General features: G+C 43.5%; 1 protein-coding gene across 5 annotated transcripts in view; it reads left to right on the top strand.

Moving 5' to 3' along the window:
• Nucleotides 1-23,733, top strand: part of GPN1 (GPN-loop GTPase 1) — a 122,512-nt gene that overhangs the window by 28,755 nt on the left and 70,024 nt on the right. For 4 of the 5 annotated variants that reach the window (XM_073335385.1, XM_073335386.1, XM_073335389.1 and 1 more), the window contains 5 exons: nt 5,815-5,961; nt 14,599-14,681; nt 16,968-17,007; nt 20,847-20,937; nt 22,165-22,275. In XM_073335385.1, coding sequence (XP_073191486.1) covers nt 5,815-5,961; nt 14,599-14,681; nt 16,968-17,007; nt 20,847-20,937; nt 22,165-22,275 — 472 coding nt within the window. Of the gene's footprint in view, nt 1-5,814; nt 5,962-14,598; nt 14,682-16,967; nt 17,008-20,846; nt 20,938-22,164; nt 22,365-23,733 lie in introns of all 5 variants that reach the window. The other variant, XM_073335387.1, reaches the window with a different exon arrangement.

Below are 23,733 nucleotides of genomic sequence, written 5' to 3'. Positions count from 1 at the left end.
GCTACTGCCACTCGCAGGGGCTGGAGTAATTAAGTCAACAGGAGAGAGCTCTCTCCCATCGGCTTAGAGCGGCTACATGAGAGAGCTCTCTAGTATAGGCATAAGATTGTACAGATTTCCTTTGAGGATGAGGGTCGGCTATAGAGTGATTGCTGCCCACCCCCAGCTGCTTCTCCCCCTTCTTTTCTCCCTATGACTGAAGGAGTGTTAAAGGGTCACTTTACCTTGAAGGGTCTCTGGAAATGTGATAACTACTTATGCTGAACAATCTGTTCCACCTTGTATTTAACAGTGACACTCAGAGGCTATGTCTATACTGTGTACCTTACAGCAGCACAGCTGTGCTGCTATGGCAATGCTGCTGTAAGGTATGCAGCGTAGCCGCTCTTTGTCAGCAGGAGAGTGCTCTCCTGCTGACAAAATAAAACCATCCCCATGAGAGGCGGTAGCTTTGTCAGTAGGAGAGTATCTGTCCGACTGGCGCTTTTCGTCAGTAAAACTTTTGTCTGTCAGGGGTGTGATTTTTTTCCAAAAGCTTTACCAACAAAAGTACAGTGTAGACATAACCTGAGTTAGGCCTTGTTTACACTACACAGTTTTGTCATCAAAAGGCAGCTTTTCGCAACAAAACAGTGGAGGTGTACACACGACAGTGCACCTCCCACCAACAATATTCTCCTGCTTCGTTGACAAAATAAAACCACCATGCCGAGAGGCATAGAGCTTGTTGCGGCAAAGTTAGATCAACAAAGCATCAGTGTAGACACAGCATTTATTACATCGCTGTAACTGGCCTCCAGGGGGTATCCCACAATGCTCACTGTTTCGAACTCCACTGCCCTGCATCCAGCTACACAGGCATTCACCCCCTCCTTTCAAAGCCCCAAGAAGTTTTGAAATTTCTCAGTGTGGAAAGCTCACATGGCACACTCAGCTGGGCAGTAGCTGGCTCCCGCATCAAATGCACTCCTGCTTGCACTACAGGGGAGGGGATTGATCTTCTTGGTCTGTGGGGAGAGGAGGCTGTGGGAGAATATATTGAACAGCACACGTCCAGAATAGATCTTTGGGGGACCCTGCTATTTACCTCTCTCCATTGTGAAGACTGGCCACTTATTCCTACCCTTTGTTTCCTGTCTTTTAACCAGTTACTGATTCGAGAGTACCTTCCCTCTAATCCCATGACTGGTTTGTTTGCTTAAAAGCCTGTGGTTGAGGAACCTTGTCAAAGGCTTTCTGAAAGTCCAAGAATACTACAGCCACTCAATTACCCTTGTCCACTTGCTTCTTGACACCCTCAAAGAATTCTAATAGACTGGTGAGGCCTGATTTCCCTTTACAAAAGCCCTGTTGACTCTTCCCCAACAATCATGTCCATCTATGTGTCTGCTAATTCTGTTCTTTTCTATAGTTCCAATCAATTTGCCTGGTACTGAAGTTAGGCTTACTGTCTTGGAAGTGCCAGGACTGCCTCTGGAACCTTTTTTTTTTTTTTTTAGATAAGCATTATGTTAGCTACCCTCCAGTCATCTGATACAGAGGCTGATTTAAGTGATAGGCTGCATACCACAGTACTAGTTCTTCAATTTTTTATGAATTCCTTCAAAACATTTGGGTGAATACCATGTGGTCCTAGTGACTTATTACTGTTTGTATCAATCTGTACCAAAACCTCCTCTTTTGACACCTCAGTCTGGTACAGTTCCTCAGATTTGGCAACTAAAAAGAATGACTCTGGGGCTGGGCTCTCCTCCACATCTTCTGCAGTGAAGACCAATGCAAAGAATTCATTTAGCTTCTCCCAAATGGCCGTGTCTTCCTTGAGTGCTCCCAGTGAGAGAGGAGGGCTCCTGCCTCATACTGAGAAAGAGGGATGATCAGCGGGTTATCTCAAGTGCCTATACACAAATGCACGAAGCCTGGGAAACAAGCAGGGAGAACTGGAAGTCCTGGCAAAGTCAAGAAATTATGATGTGATTGGAATAACAGAGACTTGGGATAACTCACATGACTGGAGTACTGTCATGGATGGATATAAACTGTTCAGGAAGGACAGGCAGGGCAGAAACGGTGAGGGAGTTGCACTGTATGTAAGAGAGCAGTATGACTTCTCAGAGCTCAAGTATGAAACTGCAGAAAAACCTGAGAGTCTCTGGATTAAGTTTAGAAGTGTGAGCAACAAGGGTGATGTCATGGTGGGAGTCTACTATAGACCACCGGACCAGGGGGATGAGGTGGACGAGGCTTTCTTCCGGCAACTCGCAGAAGTTACTAGATCGCAGGCCCTGGTTCTCATGGGAGACTTCAATCACCCTGATATCTGCTGGGAGAGCAATATAACGGTGCACAGACAATCCAGGAAGTTTTTGGAAAGTGTAGGGGACAATTTCCTGGTGCAAGTGCTGGAGTAACCAACTAGGGGCAGAGCTCTTCTTGACCTGCTGCTCACAAACCGGGAAGAATTAGTAGGGGAAGAAAAAGTGGATGGGAACCTGGGAGTCAGTGACCATGAGATGGTCAAGTTCAGGATCCTGACACAAGGAAGAAAGGAAAGCAGCAGAATACCCTGGACTTCAGAAAAGCAGACTTTGACTCCCTCAGGGAACTGATGGGCAAGATCCACTGGGAGAATAACATGAGGGGGAAAGCAGTCCAGGAGAGCGGGCTGTATTTGAAAGAATCCTTATTGAGGTTACAGGGACAAACCATCCCGATGTGTAGAAAGAATAGTAAATATGGCAGGCGACTAGCCTGGCTTAACAGTGAAATCCTTGCTGATCTTAAATACAAAAAAGAAGCTTACAAGAAGTGGAAGATTGGACAAATGACCAGGGATGAGTATAAAAATATTGCTCGGGCATGCAGGAGTGAAATCAGGAAGCCCAAATCACACCTGGAGTTGTAGGTAGCAAGAGACGTTAAGAGTAACAAGAAGGGCTTCTTCAGGTATGTTAGCAACAAGAAGAAAGTCAAGGATAGTGTGGGCCCCTTAATGAATGAGGGAGGCAACCTAGTGACAGAGGATGTGGAAAAAGCTAATATACTCAATGCTTTTTTTGCTTCTGTCTTCACGAACAAGGTCAGCTCCCAGACTACTGCACTGGGTATCACAGCATGGGGAGGAGGTGACCAGCCCTCTGTGGAGAAAGAAGTGGTTCGGGACTATTTAGAAAAGCTGGAGGTGCACAAGTCCATGGGGCTGGGTGCGTTGCATCTGAGAGTGCTAAAGGAGTTGGCGGATGTGATTGCAGAGCCATTGCCCATTATCTTTGAAAACTCATGGTGATCCGGGGAAGTCCAGGATGACTGGAAAAAGGCTAATGTAGTGGCCATCTTTAAAAAAGAGAAGGAGGATCCTGGGAACTACAGGCCAGTCAGCCTCACCTCAGTCCCCGGAAAAATCATGGAGCATGTCCTCAAGGAATCAATTCAGAAGCACTTAGAGGAGAGGAAAGTGATCAGAAATGGTCAGCATGGATTCACCAAGGGCAAGTCATGCCTGACTAATCTAATTGCCTTCTATGACGAGATAACTGGTTCTGTGGAGGAAGGGAAAGCAGTGGACGTGGTGTTCCTTGACTTTAGCAAAGCTTTTGACACGGTCTCCCACAGTATTCTTGCCAGCAAGTTAAAGTAGTATGGGCTGGATGAAAGGACTATAAGGTTAATAGAAAGCTGGCTAGATTGTCGGGCTCAACGGGTAGTGATCAATGGCTCCATGTCTAGTTGGCAGCCGGTATCATGTGGAGTGCCCCAAGTGTCGGTCCTGGGGCAGGTTTTGTTCAATATTTTCATAAATGATCTGTAGGATGGTGTGGATTGCACCCTCGGCAAGTTTGCAGATGACACTAAACTGGGAGGAAAGGTAGATAAGCTGGAGGGTAGGGATAGGATACAGAGGGCCCTAGACAAATTGGAGGATTGGGCCAAAAGAAATCTGATGAGATTCAACAAGGACAAGTGCAGAGTCCTGCACTTAGGACGGAAGAATCCCATGCACCGCTACAGACTAGGGACTGAATGCTGGGCAGCAGTTCTGCAGAAAAGGACCTAGGGGTGACAGTGGACGAGAAGCTGGATATGAGTCAACAGTGTGCCCTTGTTGCCAAGAAGGCCAATGGCATTTTGGGCTGTATAAGTAGGGGCATTGCCAGCAGATCGAGGGACGTGATCGTTCCCCTCTCTTTGACATTGGTGAGTCCTCATCTGGAGTAGTGTGTTCAGTTTTGGGCCCCACAGTACAAGAAGGATGTGGAAAAACTGGAAAGAGTCCAGCGGAGGGCAACAAAAATGATTAGGGGACTGGTACCCATGACTTATGAGGAGAGGCTGAGGGAACTGGGGATGTTTAGTCTACGGAAGAGAAGAATGATGGGCGATTTGATAGCTGCTTTCAACTACCTGAAAGGGGGTTCCAAAAAGGATGGCTCTAGACTCTTCTCAGTGGTAGCAGATGACAGAACAAGGAGTAATGGTTTCAAGTTGCAGTGGGGGAGGTTTAAGTTGGATATCAGGAAAAACTTTTTCACTAGGAGGGTGGTGAAACACTGGAATGTGTTACCTAGGGAGGTGGTAGAATCTCCTTCCTTAGAAGTTTTTAAGGTCAGGCTTGACAAAGCCCTGGCTGGGATGATTTAATTGGGGATCGGTCCTGCTTTGAGCAGGAGGTTGGACTAGATGACTTCCTGCGGTCCCTTCCAACCCTGATATTCTATGATTCTGTGATTCAGTGTAATAAACTATATAGTCCCTACTTCGCTGCTGGACTTCTGTCTGCATTATTTTTACTCTTTCAGGTTTTCTTTTTGGCTGGGGTGGGTAGGTGATTAATTGCCTAAGTTTAAAGTATTTTTGTTAGGTGTGTCTGCTTCTCTCACTCCCTCACAAAACTCCTGTTTGCTGCTGCATTCGCTGCTTTCTCTGGTTGCTTAGGAGCTGGCTTTTTAAGCCCCCATTTTTCCTGAGTTATCCCTGCCTCTTGTCAAGGGACCCAAAAGGATTTAGGTATCAAAGGATAGCAGGCTAGAGCCTCATTAGTAAACTCTCAGCCTAGCCTGGCACTTGGCTTAGCACGCAACCCCCAAAACAGACCACACTATAATCTTCAATTAGGGAATCACACATCAGGCAGGCAAGCAAGCACAGAACAAACTAATTCTTTCCTCCTTCACTTGTAAAAGTCCATTGCAAAACTCCCCTTTACTGCTCCTGTTCTTTTGTCTTCCCTGTTCTCCCCCAAATCCATTTGTCTTGCGTTAAAAATTATATTTTAAGGTCTATGGGGGCAGGGAGTGCTGTACTATATGTTTGCCCAGCTCTTATTGCTGTGGTGCTCAGTGAGTAGTGTTTAGTCACTAGTTAAAACACCAAAGTTTTTCAAGCCAACCAACGGTGTGTGAGTGAGGTCATAAGTGAGGACTTAATTTGCCTAGATTCTAGTACTGCAATCTCGTACACACTGGCAGGGCCCCATTGGTTTCAGTGGGACTGCATGCAGACGTACGAGTCCTCCCACGTTGATCAAATTGCAGTAGCACTGCCTTAAACTCTAAACATGCCTTTTTAAAATTGAAATAATGATGGGGGTTGTACCCTTTTCAAATTGAAACAGCTGAACTGGCAAAACAAAGCATGGGATATTTCAGGCCAGGGAGTGAATGTTTTGGAAAGTTACGAGCATTTGATAATGGAGTTAGAATGAAAACTGTTTACTAGCCTTAACTCTCAGGTACTGTTGAGTGCCCATGCTAATACAGAACCAACCAACCACCATCATCTCTGAAAACTGACTTCTCGTTTCCTTATACATTCCAGACAGATATCATTGATCACAGTTTTGCAGTAGAATGGATGCAGGATTTTGAGATCTTCCAAGATGCCTTGAATCAAGAGACAACGTATGTTAGTAACCTGACTCGTTCCATGAGCCTGGTGTTGGATGAGTTTTACAGCTCACTTAAGGTAAGCCTCCTCTCCTGTTCACTACCCCCTACACAGAGATCTCTATTCGCTGCTCTCAGCCTTGAGTCCCCTGCTGAGTCCTGCACCATGGGGTATAGAGGGGACTGATTTCTCTGCGTCATTCTTCAGGGGCAAATACTTTGGATTACTTTATCCTGCCTCAGGGGAGAGGGATGTGCAAGCTGGCAGAGGGAGTAATTTAAAATTAAATTGCAAATAAATCACCAGAGAAAGCAAAGAATTAAGTAGTTGCGTTCCTAAGTGTATTTGTTGGAGTGGAGGGTGTCATTTCAGAGTCTCTCATTTGAAATGCCTTGTACTCTAGCAGGGTCAGCTAAGCCCTTCATTCTTTTTAAAGGAGTCCGATTCAGTTCTGTACCACTTACTGAAGGAGGTTGCTTTGGTCACAACCTTAGAAACAAATTTCTAGCCCATATGGTAAATGGGAAGGTATCTTTTCCTACCCCAGTGGGATTGGGAGGCTAAATCCATTACTATAAAGTACTTAAATAATCCAGTAATGAGTGCCATTGAAAAGCCTATATATCAGGGAGTGTCAGTGATCCCATAGCTATTTCATTGGGGTTTGCATGGTGTCCCTCCCGTACTGTCCTCTTGCTGCAGAATTGTGCTGCACATTAGCTTTCAATTTTAAAAAACATAGTGTTAAAATTTAATTTTTTTTTACTTTGGTGCTTTCACCCATGCTGCCCCACATGCTTGGCAAGTGTTTCCTGTAAGCATTCACAAAGGTACCTCATTATCCACCTTTAACTCCCTCTTCAAAACAGTCCTTTGCCACAATGCCTACAAAAAACTTGACAATAGTTAGGCTGTTGGTGTGCAAAGGCTATTGTCTATAATGCAGAGCCATACTGTCTCCTTGTTCACTTGTACCCCTCCATCTGCCCATATCCATCTGTGGTCCTTGCCTCATACTTGATTGTAATCTCTGTGGGTCAGGTACTGTGTCTTTTGTTCTGTATCTGGATAGCATCTAGCACGGTCAGGTCCTGGCTTCTAGGCATGATGGTACTACTACAGATGATAATGATTAAGTGAACAGAGTGTAAGCTGTTGCTGTATCCTCTTCCTGAAACATTAACTCTGTGTGAACTGCCCCATTCATCGTAGCACGATGTTGACTTTGAGACATGATGATAATTTAAAATGTCAACTCAAGTATTTCACTGATAATTTTAGTAGAAACATCCAGCTAATGAGTTTATTCCACAGTTCCAAATGGCCTCCTCTGTCTCCCCAGCTGCTAAAAGTACCAACAGCCTGCTCCTGCTATGTAGCTGTGAAAACCCTTCTGCTTTCCTCCCTGACAGTTCTGTGATGCAGTTAGGCGTTGTCAGTACACAAATCTACACATGTTGACATCTGAAAATGTGGGGACAACATAATGCTGAATTCAATAACAAAATAAATTAACTCCAGCTGCTGAATCAATAATGCTATTTCTTATAGCACTCTTCTTCAGTATATACCAAAGTGCTTCCTAATCTTTAATGTAGTTGTCCTCACAACACCTGTCATTTCAGGAGGGGTACTATCCCCGTTTTACAGATGGAGAACTGAAGCAGAGAGAGGCTAAGTAACTTTCCCAAGGTCATACAGGAAGTCTCTGGTGGGGAAGGGAATTGAACCCAGTTTTCTCATGTCTTAAACTAGTGTCCTAACCACTGGACCATCCTTTTCATGCATGGGTCCTTTGGCCAGAGCATGACTTACAAATATTCTCTACTGATTGCATGATTTGTTTTCATACCTAATTCAGTAAAATTCTGCTGTTTTGTATGTAAATAAATGAGTATCTCAGATTTTCTGGTTGTATCACTAGAGAACCACAGAAATCAGGTGGGTTTTACCACATACTTTAGGCCTTGATAATATTGCAAATGTTCTTGTACTTTATAACAATTACTGCCTACCCTGGATGTTTATTATTTGTATTATGGTAGTATCAAAAGGCCTAAGGTCTGGGCTGCATTGTGCTGCACAGACAGAGGAAGACCCTGTCCCTGCTCCAAAAACCTTCTAATCTCAAGACCAAAATTAGATGAGATGGCACAACATATAAACAAAGTGATCAGGGTCATGACAGGCCATGTCTTGTAGTTCCATCCAGGGAACTGGGGCACAGAGACTAAGTGACTTGCCTACGGTCACACAGTAAGTCTGTAGCAGACCACAGAATTGAATCCAGTTTCCCAAGTTCCAGGCTAGCCCCTGGCCTATCCTCCCTTTCTAGAAAGCTGTGGGATGCTTTGTTTTCCATTGAGTTATCTGTAAGCTCCTGAGGACAGGGACCTTGTTGCCTGTCCTATCTATAACCGTGTGCTCCTGCTCAGTTGTCTTATCATTCCTTCTGCTTGCCCTTTCATTCACACCATCCCCCATTCCGATTCACTTCTCCACTCCATGCAGCACCCCGAATTATAATAAGTCTTAGATTAAAAAAGTCTGTTTAGGTCAGAGCAGGGACTATGTCTTCTTTGTTTTTAAAGCCTCTTGAATCATAGAAATGTAGGACTGAAAGGGACCTCGAGAGGTTATCTAGTCCACCCTACTTCCCTGTGCTGAGTCAGGATCAATTAAGCCTAGATTTATCCAACCTGTTCATAAAAAATCTACAGTAATTAGAATTCCACAACCTCCCTTAGTAACCTATTCCACAAGGTAACTAACCTTATCGTTAGAAAGTTTTTCTTAATATCTAACCTAAATCTCCCTTGTTCCAGATTAAGACAATTCTTGTCCTACCTTCAGTGGACATGGAGATCAGTTAATAATCATCTTCTTTGTAACAGCCCTTAATGCATTTAAAGACTATCATCAGGTCCCTCCTCAGTCGTCTTTTCTACTGACTAAACAGGCCCAGTTTTTTAACCCTTCCTTATAGGTCAGGCTTTCTGAACCCTTCATAATTTTTCTTGTCCTCTGCACTCCCTCTAATTTGTCCACATTTTTCCAGAACTGGACACAGTACTCCTGCGAGGGCTTACCAGTGCCGCATAGAGCGGAACAGTTGCCTTCCATATCTCACATATGACATTCCTGTTAATACATCCCAGAATATTAGTCTTTTTTGCAACCACATCACTTTGTTGGTTCATATTCAGTTTGCCATCCACTATAACTCCCAGATCCTTTTCAGCAGTACTACCAGCTTGCAGTTATGCTCTATTTTGTAGTTATGCATTTGATTTTTCCTTTTTAAGTGTAGTACTTTGCACTCATCTTTACTGAATTTAATCTTGTTGGATTCAGACCAATTCCCTAATTTGTCAAGATCACTTTGAATTCTAATTGGCATCACATTAGCTATCTGCCAGTCATTTAGTACAGAAGCTGATTTAAGTGAGAGGTTACATACCACAGTTAGTAGTTCTTCAGTTTCATATTAGAGTTCCTTCAGAACCACTGAGTGAATGCCATCTGGTTCTGGTGATTTATTACTGTTTAATTTATCAATTTCTTCCAAAACCTCCTATATTGACACCTCAATCTGGGACAGTTTTCAGAATGGAGAGAGCTAAGTAAGTGTCCCCAAGCGATCTGTACTGGGACCTGTGCTGATCAACATGTTCACAAACTCGAGATAGTTAAGTCCAACGGAGACTGTGAAGAGTTACAAAGGGATTTCACAAAACTGGTTGACTGGGCAACAAAATGGCAAATGAAATTCGGTGTTGATAAATGCAAAGTAATTTTTTTTTTATATAATAGCCATAATCCCAACTGTATATACAAAATGATGGGGTCTAAATTAGCTTTTAGCACTCGGGAAAAAGATCTGAGAGCCATAGCAAGTAGTTCTCTGAAAACATCTGGCTCAATGTGCTGTGGCAGTCAAAAAAGCTAACAGAATGTTAAGAACCATTAGGAAAGAGGAAATAAGACAAACTCTCCATCATAATGTCACTATATCAATCCATGGTACTCCCACACCTTGAATACTGTGTGAAGTTCTGGTCGCCCCATCTCAAAAAAGATATTTTGGAAAAAACAGATCAACAAATGATAAGGGTATGGAACATCTTCCATATGAGGAGAAATTTAAAAGATTGGTACTATTTAGCTGGGAAAAGAGACTACTGCGGGGGGGAGAGGGGGAGAATATGATAGAGGTGTATAAAATCATGAATGGTGTGGACAAAGTGAACAGGGAAGTGTGGTTTACCCATCACTTAACTCAACAACCAGGGCTTACTCAATGAAATTAATAGACAGCAGGTTTAAAACAAAAGGAATTACTACTTCACTCAATGCACAGTCAACCTGTGGAACTCATTGCCAGGGGACGTTGTGAAGGCCAAAATTATAACTGGATTAAAACAAGAATTAGATAAATTCATGGAGGATAGGTCCATCAATGGCTATTAGCCAAGATGGTCAGGATGGTCAGGATGCAATCCCATGCTTTGGGTGTCCCTAAGCCTCTGAATGCCAGCCACTGGATGGATCACTTGATAACCCTGTTCTGTTCTTTCCCTTTGAAGCATCTGGCATTGGCTGCTGCCAGAAGACAAGATACTGGGCTCAGTGGACCATTTGATCTGACCCATATGGCCATCCTTATGTTTTAGGAAACAAAGGGTAGGAATAAATAGTCAGTTTTCATAATGGAAAGAGTTAAATAGTGGTGTCCCCAGGGGTCTGTATTGGGACCAGTCCTATTCAACATATTCATAAATGATCTGCAGATGTGGTTGCCCCATCTCATAAAAAATATATTGGACTTGGAAAAGTACAGAGAAGGGAACCAAAATGATTAGGGGTATGGAACAGCTTCTGTATGAGGAGAGATTAATAAGATTGTGACTTTTCAGCTTGGAAAAGAGACGACTATGGGGGGGATATGATTGAGGTCTGTACAATCATGATTGGTGTGGAGAAAGTAAATAAGGAAGTGTTATTTACTCACAAGAACTAGGGGTCACCAAATGAAATTAATAGGCAGCAGGTTTAAAACAAACAAAAGAAAGTATTTTATCACAAAACACACAGTCATCCGGTGGAACTCTTTGCCAGAGGATGTTGTGTAGTCCAAGACTATAACAGGCTTAAAAAAAGAATAAAATAAATTCATGGAGGTTAGGTCCTTCAATGGCTATTAGCCGGGATGGGCAGGGATAGTGTCCCTAGCCTCTTTTTGCCAGAAGCTGGGGATGGGTGACAGGGGATGGATCACTTGATGATTACCTGTTCTGTTCATTCCCTCTGGGGTAACTGGCATTGGCTACTGTCAGAAGACAGGATACTGGGCTAGATGCATCTTTGGTCTGACCCAGTATGGCTGTTCTTATGTTTAATCCTGTCCTTGAAAGTGCTTGCAACCTCTCCCACCTTGGTGTAATCCACACATTTTATAAGTATACTCTCCGCTCCATTATGAAAATTATTAATGAAAATATGAATAGTAGTTAGACCCAGGACTGACCCCTGCGGGACCCCACTAGATATGCCCACTCTTTGACAGTAAAGCCACTTTATAGTGATTTCATCTAGACTACATTTCCCTAGTTTGCATATCATAATGTCATATGGGACTATGTCAGAAGCCTACTAAAAGCAAGATATATCACATCTAATGCTTCCCCTCTTTCTGTTAGGCCAGTAACCTTGTCAAAGAAGGAAATTAAGTTGGCTTGGCATGATTTGCTCTTGACTACCCATGCTGGGTATTTCTTATTCTTATTATCCTCTAGGTGCTTAAAAATTGATTGTTTAATCATTTGTTCCAGTATTTTCCAGATGTTGAGGTTAGGCTGACTGGTCAATAATTTCCTGGGTTCTCTTCTCCTTTTTAAAGATGGATACTATGTTTGCCCTTCTCCAGCTCTGCGGGGAATCACCTGTCCTCCATGAGTTCCTGAATGTAATCAGCAAAGGTTCCAAGATTGCTTTAGCTAGTTTAAGCATTTTAGGGTGAATTTTATTCTGATTTGTCTAAATAGTCTTTATTCCCTATTCTGGCTTGTGTTCCTTCCCGCTTGTCAGTATTAATTGTGTTAAGCATCTGGCAAATCATGGCATCATATAAGTCATTAAAATAATGCTATGCACACTTATCGTCCTAAATAGTTAATTGTACTGAGCTGCTTTATAATACAAGACCTAAACTCTGAATGGTAGCTTTCTGCATAGATTTTGAGGCCAGGAGAGACCAGTAGACAGTTCCATGACTACAGTGTGGATGCCCTTTGGTGTAACAGAGGGTATTGAGGTGCAAGGTGGGCTCCACCAGGGATCAATGCTTAGTCCCTCACTAATCATAATTGTGATGAATTTCATCAATAAGAAAATAAAAAATGGAATATTGTTCTAAATTGATCTTTGTAGACAATATTTCTCTAATGCCCAATGCTGAGGAGGATTTGGTCAAGGCAATTAACAAATTGTAACCTCAGAATGAGTAAAGCAAAGACTAAAATCGTGTGGGGTGGCTTGGCTGGAACCAAGATAGACAAATACCAACATTGAGAGCCAGCACCTAAATCAGGCTTCTGCAGTAAGTATCTTTTGGGCTCATTAATGGCAAATGGCAAAGTCAACAGAGAACCACAAGCAAGGCTGTTGAGTGCAGCGGAACTGTAGTGTTCTATGATAAATGGATGTCCTTGCAACTTGAGGGACAACTACACAAAACCATGGTAAAACCAGCTGTTCTATACAGATCAGAGATGTGGGTGACAGAAGAGAGGCACTTGAGAAGACTTGAAACTATTGAAGTGAGATATTTAAAGGCATTGAGGGAGTGACATTGCTGGACCTCATGTGGAATGATGTTTTCAGGAGTGAGACCAAGATCTGTGTTGTTGGAGAGAAGCAGCAAGAGTGGAGGCTGAGATGTTTGGGCATGTATGAAGGATGAATGAAGGGAATCCTGTTAGGGAGATGTTTGAAACTAGAGTTCATAAGCTGAGAATAAGAGGACACCTAAGAAAATTGTGGATAGACTGTGTACGGGCTCACAAAGTGGGTATGGATTGAGCATTAGACTGGCAATCATGTCAGACTGATCCAGTGGCCCAACCACAGCTAGCTGGGAAAAAAGAAAGAAGAAGAGAAACTAGTAGTTCTAATCTTACTTGTATAAATACAAGGTTCCCTTCTGGCCTTAGGAATCTATGTATTTGCCTCAGTATCACTCTAGGAGCCCATAACATATATGTTTAAAAGATGAGTTTTTAGTTTCTGTCCCAGAATGAGAGATTTGCTTTATACCCCATGATAATCCATCTTTTCTTTAATTAGAAAACAGACTTGATTTTTTTTCCCCTGCACTTGCCCATCCTCTCTACTATATACAAGGAATTCATTATTTTTGTGCATTGGATTGTGTTGCCCATATTTTTTACTATGATTCAGCTGAACATTATGAATGTAAAGATACTATATTGTCAGTGTCACATTGTCTTTATTATTTATGCTGTGGCAGTGCTTAAAAGCCCCAATGAGGACTGGATCCCTGGAGCCCTGTTGTGCTAGACACTATACACATGTATAGGAAGGACCTAGTCTTTGCCCCAAAGAACTTAGTCTAAAGACAAAACAAAATAAGAGGGTGTAACAAACTGAGTGAGTGAGGAAGAGATGATGAATGTAGCAATGACAGGAACATAGGCTGTATACTCAGCTTGATGGTTCTGGGTCATTTGAAGGATTATAGTTATAATACATTTAAAATTGATAGCAGTCCCCATGGGTCATTTCCCCAGACATTGTTTTGACTGGTAACTCCAGAATTCATCTCCCACAAAGGTTAGTGTGACAAGGTCGGGCCAGATGGCTACAGAAGAGTGATAGAAGGCAGATATATTAGCCCCAGGTTAAGTAGGTCCCTTTTCCCTGGGTAAAATAACAGGGAAGGTTCCAGAACAATCAGGAACTTTCTGGAAACAATTAAGGCAGACAGGCTGATTAGAACACCTGCAGCCAATCAAGAAGCTGCTAGAATCAATTAAGGCAGGCTAATCAGGGCACCTGGGTTTAAAAAGGAGCTCACTTCAGTTTGTGGTGCGTGCAAGGAGCTGGGAGCAAGAGGCGCGAGAAGCTGAGAGTGAGAAGACATACTACTGGAAGAATGAGAAGTACAAGCATTATCAGACATCAGGAGGGAGGTCCTGTGGTGAGAATAATGAAGGTGTTGGGAGGAGGCCATGGGGCAGTAACCCAGGGAGTTGTAGTGGTCATGCAGCGGTTACAGGAACCACTGTAGACAGCTGCAATCCACAGGGCCCTGGGCTGGAACCCGGAGTAGAGGGTGGGCCCGGGTTCCCCTCAAATTCCCTACTTGATACCGGAAGAGTTGAACTGGACTGTGGGTTCCACCAGAGGGGAATGTCTCTGGCCTGTTCCCGGTCCACTAGGTGGATCAGCAGAGACTGCAGGGATTGTTCTTCTTCCTTTCCCCATGCTTGCCAGTGATGAGGCTAACTGAGTGAACGGCAGATTTGAGCCACAAAAGTGGCCAAACTGAGGGCTGCTGTGAACCTCTGAGGCGAGAAAATCCGCCAATAAGCGCAGGACCCACCAAGGCAGAGGAGGAACTTTTGTCACATTATTTATAATCCTTTATATGAACTGTGTCTCATTTAGTTTCTGGAACATACATTTCTTTTGTAGGTGGTTGGTGTTTCTGCTGTGCTGGGTACAGGACTGGATGAATTTTTTGTGAAAGTCTCTGAAGCTGTAGATGAATATGAGAGGTGAGGTGGTGGTTTTCAGTGTGAGGGAAAGTGTCCTTGATCTAAAGAATGCTGCTCAGCTACCAATTCATGTGCTTGTTCCTTTGCTTGAAGGCGTGCTGGTCTTTTGCAGCTCAGTTGGCCTAGAGCAGTGGCCCTGAACTGTGGGGCGTGGAGGAATGTTTAGGAGGGTGCAGTGGGGCCCAGACCAGCCCCCACAGGGGATGGTGAGGGAGTGCTATCCAGCTCAGCCCAGCTGCTGCTCTGCTTTGGACTATGACTCTGGCCCCAGTCCTGGCTCCCAACCATGGCTCCGGGGTGTGTGGGGGGGGAGGGGTGACAACCAAAAAAGTTTGGGGACCACTGGCCTAGAGTATTTGTTATAGAACACCTGTCCTGTGTATGCTAGAGTACACAAATAAGACATTCAAACACACAAACTGTCCAAACATGAATTTCAAAATTGGTAACTGCTCAATAGAAAATCCACAAAACACCAGTACAGAGAACCCTTTCAACTCACCTCCTCCTTAGATTTGCCTCAGGATAGTCTAGGTTTGCATTGTATCCAGAAAGCAAACACAACAGGGCTCTGACAGACTCAGTGGTGAGCAAATGCAAGGAACCTTCACAGAAAACATCCTGCCAGCAAGCCCTCTGCTGTTTAAACTGTTGAAGCTCCAGGTCAGGCATCTCTGCTCGTTGCAGTTGTGCCTCTCCCCTCATGGAACACTGCCAGATTGTTTGGTTGCCTTATACAGTCAAACTCAACACCTTGAACTCAAACTTGACACCTGTGAGTAGACTGTAGGTCATGGAGCACTGGTGAAATGTGCTGCCTATGTGAAACCCTAATGAATAAGTAACATTCTGCAATAGCTTTAGCTTCCAAATAGTCCCACTGTGTAGCGCCATGTAAAGTGTGCCAGAGTAGTGTAATCGTGAGGTGAGAGAGTCTTGGAAAACTGTAACAAGTCCTGCATCTGTGAGAAATAAATCTCTCTTTTTACTGGGTACAGATGCAAAAAGTACTCTAGGCTAGGGAGTGCTTCCAGGAATTAGCCCTTCTAATCAGGCCCACGAAGTGCAAACCCGTGAGACACTTGTCTCTACTCCTAACCCTAGTTGTCACCTACCACCCCACACTGGAACCCCTGTGGAGTATTATGAAACAACTACAACCCATACTCAATAGGACATCCCACCCCCCCAACACACCTTTCAAGATCTAGGGGTCCTACACATCTCTATCACAACATGTGGTATATCTCATTCAGTACATTTTAAATGTCCCAACAACAACTATGTGGGTGAAACCAGACAATCACTGTGTTCTTAAATCAGTGGTTCTTAACCTTTACTGCAGCCTGCACCCCTTTGGTTCTCAAAATATGTTCTACTTCAACGATTTTTGATAAGGGGTGCGAGGTCAGTTCTTTAAACCTAGATATAACTATAGAATGAAAGAGAGAGAATTATATACGTATAAACATAGGTTTGATGAAACAAAGTAGTTGTACTTACGTGCCTGTGCTTAATTTGTGTTTTCGATGATTTACCTTCTAAAAAAGTCTGGCCAGTCTCGCACCCCCCAGAAAGGGCATCTTGCACCCCCAGGGGGTGATTGCACCCCAGGTTAAGAACCACTGTCTTAAATGAACTCTGACAGGAAATCCTAACACAGAAACACCCTATCACCTGTGGGTGAACACTTTTCACAAAGCAATCACTCCATGTCTGACCTATCTGTTTCAAAAGATGAGTCTGGGAGCTTAAATTCATGAGTTTGCTAGACACTAAAAATCATGGTCTTAATAAAGACAGGATCTGTAACCCACCAACCCCCCTTTTTGTCCTATGACCACAGCGGTGTTAACGGGCCACTTCACCTTGAATGGTAGGGCTAGTCTACACTAGAAGCACTACTTCAGTGCAGCTGCACTGCTGTAGCATGTCTGGTGAAGATGTTCTATGCCAGTGGTCTCCAACCTTTTTATGCCCAAAATTACTTTTTGAATTTAAAGGCAACCCAGGATCTACCCTGCCCCTTCCCTGAGGCCCCCCCACTTTCCTAAAACCCTGCCCTGCTCACTCTATCCACCCCTGTCTTGGTCACTTGCTCTCGCTCACCCTCACTCGCTTTCACCGGGCTGGGGTAGGGAGTTTGGGCTTGGGAGGGGGTGCGGGCTCTGGGCTGGGGCCAAGGGGTTCACAGTGTGGGAGGAGATTAATGGAAGTATGCTCAGAGGCTTAGGTAATGGACAGATGTTGTTGATAAGTAAATGTTCAAAATGTTTCTCTTTTCAGGGAGTATCGTCCAGAATATGAGCGTCTGAGAAAATCATTGGTAAAGGTTTACAAATATTTCACACACAGGCAGTGTATTCTGGGGTCAGAGTGCCAACTAGTCTGCTCCAGCTTTCCTTCAGAACCCCAGCTTCTCAGAGTATATTCTGGTTATTTTCCTTAAAAGACTTATCCAATCTGGATTTAAATTTCCACTGCACTGCAGAGGCCCATTATTTAATTTACTAATCACACTTACAGTGAAAAGCCCTTTCCTGAGACCCATTCTCGGTCTCTCCTTTGCTAGATTTGGTATGGTGTGGTTTTATTTTGTACAGCAGTCTTTTCTAAAAACCACGCACCCTCCAAATGCTTTAATGCTTGTAACTGAATGTGGTAAGACTTGGACAGTGTGTCTGAGAGCCATGAGGAAGGCAAATAAGGTGTAGTGTGTGTACGGTGGGGAATAGATTATAAAGCAAGGAGTGAATAATTCTACTATACAAGCTGTAGAGAAATTATTCTTGGAATCCTGGACATGGTTATAGTCACTTATCTTCAAGGGATTACTAATCTAGAAGGATCCATGTACCTTGAGGGGTGGAGGGCACCATTTGTTATGACCTTCCAAAGTGACGTTTTAGGTCTTTGTATACCACCTCAAATTCCCATTTTGGCTTACATGAAGATATCAAGTGTGTTAATAAAGTAGAAGACAGAGATGTAACGTTCATGTTAGAGATGAAAAATGTCTTCTGGCTGCCCTGTTTTATGCAAAGTTTGGATTCTAGCTCCAGTCTGGTAGGTTACTGTACCCTTTTTTTCTCTTCCTCTGGGCTGTCCCTTGCCATCCTGAACTTTTCTGATACCATAGAATAGAATCATATGACTGGAAGGGATCTCGAGAGGTCATTTAGTCCAGTCCCCTGCACTAATGGCAGGACAAAGTATTATCTAGACCATCCGTGAGAGGTGTTTGTCTAACCTGCTTTTAAAAATTTCCAGAGATAGAGATTCCACAACCTCCCTATGCAATTTATTCCAGTGCTTAACCACCCTGACAGTTAAGAAGTTTTTCCTAATGTCCAACTTAAATCTCCCTGGCTGCAATTTAAGCCCACTGCTTCTTGTCCTATCCTCAGAGATTAAGAACAATTTTTCTTCCTCCTCCTTGTAACAATCTTCTATGTACTTGAAAACTGTTATCATGTTGCCTCTCAGTTTTCTCTTTTCCAGACTAAACAAACACAGTTTTTTCAATCTTCCCTTATAGATCATGTTTTCTAGACCTTTAATCATTTTTGTTGCTCTTCTCTGGACTGGCTCCAATTTGTCCACATCTTTCCTGAAATGTGGCACCCAGAACTGGACACAATACTCCAGTTGAGGCCTAATCAAAGTAGAGTAGAGTGGAAGAATTATTTCTCATGTCTTGCTTACAACGCCATTTCTTCAGTTTATCCAGATCATTTTGAATTATAATCCTATCTTCCAAAGCACTTGCAAAACCCCTCCCAGCTTGGTATCGCCTGCAAACTTTTTATAAGTGTAATCTCCATGCCATTATCTAAATCATTGATGAAGATATTGAACAGAACCAGACCCAGAACTGGTCCCTGTGTGACCCCACTCGTTATGCCCTTCCACCATGACTGTGAACCACTGATAACTACTCTCTGAGAATGGTTTTCTAACCAGTTGTATACCCACCTTATAGTATTTCCATCTAGGTTGCATTTCCCTAATTTATTTATGAGAAGGCATGTGAGACAGTATCAAAAGCTTTACTAAAGTCAGATATACCATGTCTGCCACTTCCTCCTTATCCACAAGGCTTATTATCCTGTCAAAGAAAGCTATCAGGTTGGTTTGACGCAGATTTGTTCTTGACAAATCCATGCTGACAGTTACTTATCACCTTATTGTCTTCTAGATGTTTGCAAATTGATTGCTTAATTATTTGCTCCATTATCTTTCCAGATACAGAAGTTAAGCTGACTGGTCTGTAATTCCCCGGGTTGGCCTTATTTCCCTTTTTATAGATTGGCACTATATTTGCCCTTTTCCAGTCTTCTGGAATCTCTCCCGTCTTCCATGACTTTTCAAAGTTAATTGCTAATGGCTGAGATCTCCTCAGTAAGCTCCTTGAATATTCTAGGATGCATTTCATCAGGCCTGGTAACTTGAAGATATCTAACTTGTCTAAATAATTTGTAACTTGTTCTTTCCCTATTTTAGCCTCTGATCCTACCTCATTTTCACAATGTTAGATGTCCAATTACCACCAACTGCCTTGGTGAAAACCGAAACAAAGAAGTCATTAAGCACCTCTGCCATTTCCATGTTTTCTGCTATTGTTTTTCCCACCCATTGAGTAACGGGCCTACCCTGTCCTTGGTCTTCCTCTTGCTTCTAATGTATTTGTAGAATGTTTTCTTGTTACCCTTTGTCTCTAGCTAGTTTGAACTCATTTTGTGCTTTGGCCTTTCTAATTTTTTCCCTACATACTTGTGTTATTTGTTTATATTCTTCCTTTGTAATTTGACCTAGTTTCCACTTTTTTTAGGACTCTTTTTTTGATTTTTAGATCATTGAAGATCTCCTAGTTAAGCCAGAATGGTCTCTTGCCAGACTTCCTGTCTTTCCTACGCAGTGGGATAGTTTGCTCTTGTGCCCTTTATAACGTCTCTTTGAAGAACTGTCAACTGTGTTCAGTTGCTTTTCCGCTTAGACTTGCTTCCCATGGGATCTTACCTACCAACTCCCTGAGTTTGCTAAAGTCTGCCTTCTTGAAATCCATTGTCTTTATTTTGCTGTTATCCCTCCTACCATTCCTTAGAATCATGAACTCTACCATTTCATGATCACTTTCACCCAATCTGCCTTCCACTTTCAGATTCTCAACCAGTTCCTCCCTATTTGTCAAAATCAAATCTAGAACAACTTCTTCCCTAGTAGCTTTCTCCACCTTCTGAATAAAAAATTGTCTCCAATACATTCCAAGAACTTGTTGGATAATTGCATCTTGTTATGCTTCTTTATTATTTCCTCATATGCTTTCCATAGTCTACTCTCATTTGCCCTCAGTTATGCTATTAGCCCTTCCAAGTCTGTGTCCTAGGGTCACAGAGTCTGCCACTCCATGACCTCTAGGGATGAGTGAACTGATTGAGATAAAATATAAAGTGATCTGAACCTCCAGACAATTTGAGTTTTACCTTTCACTATGTACAACTTTGAACAATAGCTAGACTCATCTTTATGATCCCTGCTCCTACCCCAAAGTTCCTGTCTAGGGTGCAGAAATATTTTTCAGAGAGAATAATTTGTAACCACCAAATCGTATTTCTGCAATACGCCCCATGTAGACTAGTGCTGTCACACTCCAGCTAACATAGAATGTTGATCAGTTGAGCATTTTTGACTGTGGAACTTACTGTGCCAGTTCTCTAAAGATTCTGCTGGCTTTCTGTTCCTTTCAAGTTGCAACTTTAGGTGTTGATAGTGTTTAAAGTCCTGTGGTCCAAATTCTGTTTTCAGTGATTCAAGAGTAACTAATTAAAGTTAGTGTATTCCACTGAAACAAAACAGATTGTACCCCTACATGCTTTGCGTTCTGGATATCCAGGAATCACCTCTCTCAATGCACTAGTGTGACAGTTGACACTGGATGGCTTAAAGAGCTCCTGGTGGAGGTTCCTCAGCTCTAGACTTCACTTCCCTCCTCTGGTCCAACAAATTCTGCTGTAAAGTCCATTTATTGACTCATACCTTTACCCAATGTTTGGGTAGACCTCTCTTCTGGAGTGGAAATATTGTTTTACTTGTGTTACTTTAACTGTGTCCAGAGACTCTGTGGTGGGTGTTATATTAATCACGCTAAAATGTTCCCTTGTGTAGGCAAAAGCCCAGAGCAAGCAGCAGAAAGAGCAGCTGGAACGTTTGAGGAAAGACATGGGCTCTGTGGCTATGGAGAGCAACTCACTTGCAGGTAATGAAAGGGTTTTATGTGGTGAAGTAATTTAACTTCAGACGAGTCTCTGTAGAGTTTGCCTTGAAAATTCTTTGGAGCTTTTCTTTTCTTTTTATAAAAGCAACTTAGTCCCAGTGAAGGGCACAGACCATTTTCCTGTGGGAGGGTCTCATCTTCTATGCCAGTGATTCTCAAACTTCATTTTCCGCGGACCACTTGAAAATTGCTGAGGGTCTCAGCGGACCACTTAATGATCTTTCCAAATGTTGTTTGCACCATTAGATAACTATTGTAAAGCACTTTGGATAAAATCGCTATATAAAAAAACCCTTAATTAATATTTTTTGTTCTACAAATAAAAGCACACAACTAATATTTTAATATCAATAGTCTTACCTTTCCAATGCGATGGATGTGTCCTCTCTCCCCTGCTGCACCAGCCCCCGAGCTGGAGCTGGGGAAGAGTGGGGTCTCTTCCCCCGCCACAGTAGCCACAGAGCTGAGGCTAGGAAGGAGGGCTGTCTCTCCCTGGCAGCCACAGCCCTGGAGCTGGGGAAAGTCGCCTCTTTCTCTGACCGCCGCAGCCCTGCACATCCCAAATTCCCCCATCCCCTCTTCTCACCTCTCTGCCCCTCCCAGTTACACCCTATTCCCCCAAAGCCACCCGCTAACCTTACATGTGCATCTTCTCCAGGGTCCAGGCACCTAATTAGTGGAGCCACACTTGCGTGGCTCCATAGTTAGGTGAGTGGCCCTTCATTCTCTCATGTGCGGCTGCCCAGGCCTGCACCTTAGAGGGAACAATCCGTGGACCACCTGAATGGAGCTTGCGGACCACAGTTTGAGAACCTCTGTTCTATGCATTAGCCCCAGCAGAAGGTCAGGGAAAGAAGAACCCTGGTGCCTAGCCAATAGGGGAGTGGGCATGCTAGAAATAAATAGTTTGCGTTGATACAACATTCCAGGCAGGGTGACATAACAATTAAATTGGCGTCCAGCAAGAATTCAACAATATGGGTGGAGCTGTAATCTGTGGGGTTCTACAGGGAACATGCTACTGTGCAGCATCTCACATTTTCGCGCATGTATTTGTGTCTATGGGGGCCATGGGGTATGGTCCATACTTGTAGGGTAGGTACCAGTAGCTGTGGTTGCTGTGCACAGATGCTTACGTTATGACATATTAGGGAATTAGGTTGTTGTCAGTATGAGAATTTGTCTTTAGAAGCTTCTATTTCTCACTAGATTCTTCTGACACTTCTGCATTGGGCCCCTCTGACTTGATCATGACACGAGGAACTTTGGATGAGGAAGATGAAGAGAGAGTGAGTGATACTGATGATATTGACCATCAAGGTAAGGGAAATCAAGGCTGCCTGTGGCTTGGAATTACACAACGTGCCCCCTGGGAGGGGAGATCAGAGGTCAAGTGCATGGCTGTTATGGTGAGTGAGAGAGCTGATTCAGAGTTTAAGGTCAAATGAGGTGGGAGGCCAGGGATCAGACAGGTCATCAGTGTAGCCATTGGAGACACCAAGGGTGGGAAATTGTGAAGAGAGCAAGAGCGACAGCTATGAATCCAAAATTGGAGAGGAATGGGTCACAGTCAGAGAGAGGCAGGTAACTGTGATGTGGAACAGGAAGGGGGGAGTCAGATGGAGTCATTCTTCAAAAGAATGGGGTGAAGGAGGAGAGGTTGGAAGTGACAAGAGTGGAAGAGAAACCTGTGCCCACCATGTGGGACAGTTCAGAGCAACTGCACCTCTGTTTCCCCTCAGTGGTCCCTCAAGGACACGTAACTGTCATGCTTCCAGTTCTCCAGCAATTGCCTTTCTTGAGCACTCCCTTCCGACTCAGGTATTCCCATGCTGCACAGTTCCCTGCCTTCACTGTATTATTCCTAGCAGAGGCACGCTACCCAAGCACAGCTGCGTGATTTCTCTTCAGACATGGAGAGAAGTGTGACTGTCCACACTTACAGTTAGTTACAGCACAGCTCTTTTTATGCAAGCCCATTTTATTCTTAAGGTAAAAACACTACAAAGGAAAACATATTAAAAACAATAAAGAACCTAAACAGTTGCTAATAAGCTTACCAGAGATCACCCCAACCCTAACATGCCTCTGGCAGGAGCAGTCCTTCAACACCCCATCTAAGGGATTTCCTTGTGGATTCATGTTAATCACAGCTCCAGCTTAGACCAAGCACATGGTCTTATGGCGCCTCAGTAGGCCTAGTCCTTCCAATCCTTCCCTAAGGATTAGGGCCTTCTGTGGACTTGAGGTCCTTTCTGTTTGCTAGATCAGGAAGAAGGCCCAGAGTTTATTTAAAACCAGGATATTTATTCAAAAATCCTTTCTTGGTCTGTTGGTCCATGGAGAATCCTTGACTTTAGCAAAGCTTTCGATAGGGTCTCCCACAGTATTCTTGCCAGCAAGTTAAAGAAGTATGGGCTGGATGAATGGACTATAAGGTGGATAGAAAGTTGGCTAGATTGTCGGGCTCAACAGGTAGTGATCAATGGCTCCATGTCTAGTTGGCAGCCGTCGTCAAGTAGAGTGCCCCAAGGGTCCGTCCTGGGGCCAGTTTTGTTCAATATCTTCATTAATGATCTGGAGGGTGGCGTGGATTGCACCCTCACAAGTTTGCAGATGACACTAAACTGGGAGGAGTGGTAGATACGCTGGAGGGTAGGGATAGGATACAGAGGGACCTAGACAACTTAGAGGATTGGGCCAAAAGAAATCTGATGAGGTTCAACAAGGACAAATGCAGAGTCCTGCACTTAGGAAGGAAGAATCCCATGCACTGCT

The sequence above is a fragment of the Lepidochelys kempii genome, chromosome 3, assembly GCF_965140265.1.
Source record: "Lepidochelys kempii isolate rLepKem1 chromosome 3, rLepKem1.hap2, whole genome shotgun sequence".
Classification (NCBI taxonomy): domain Eukaryota; kingdom Metazoa; phylum Chordata; order Testudines; family Cheloniidae; genus Lepidochelys; species Lepidochelys kempii.
This window is presented reverse-complemented; position numbering and strand designations above follow the sequence as displayed.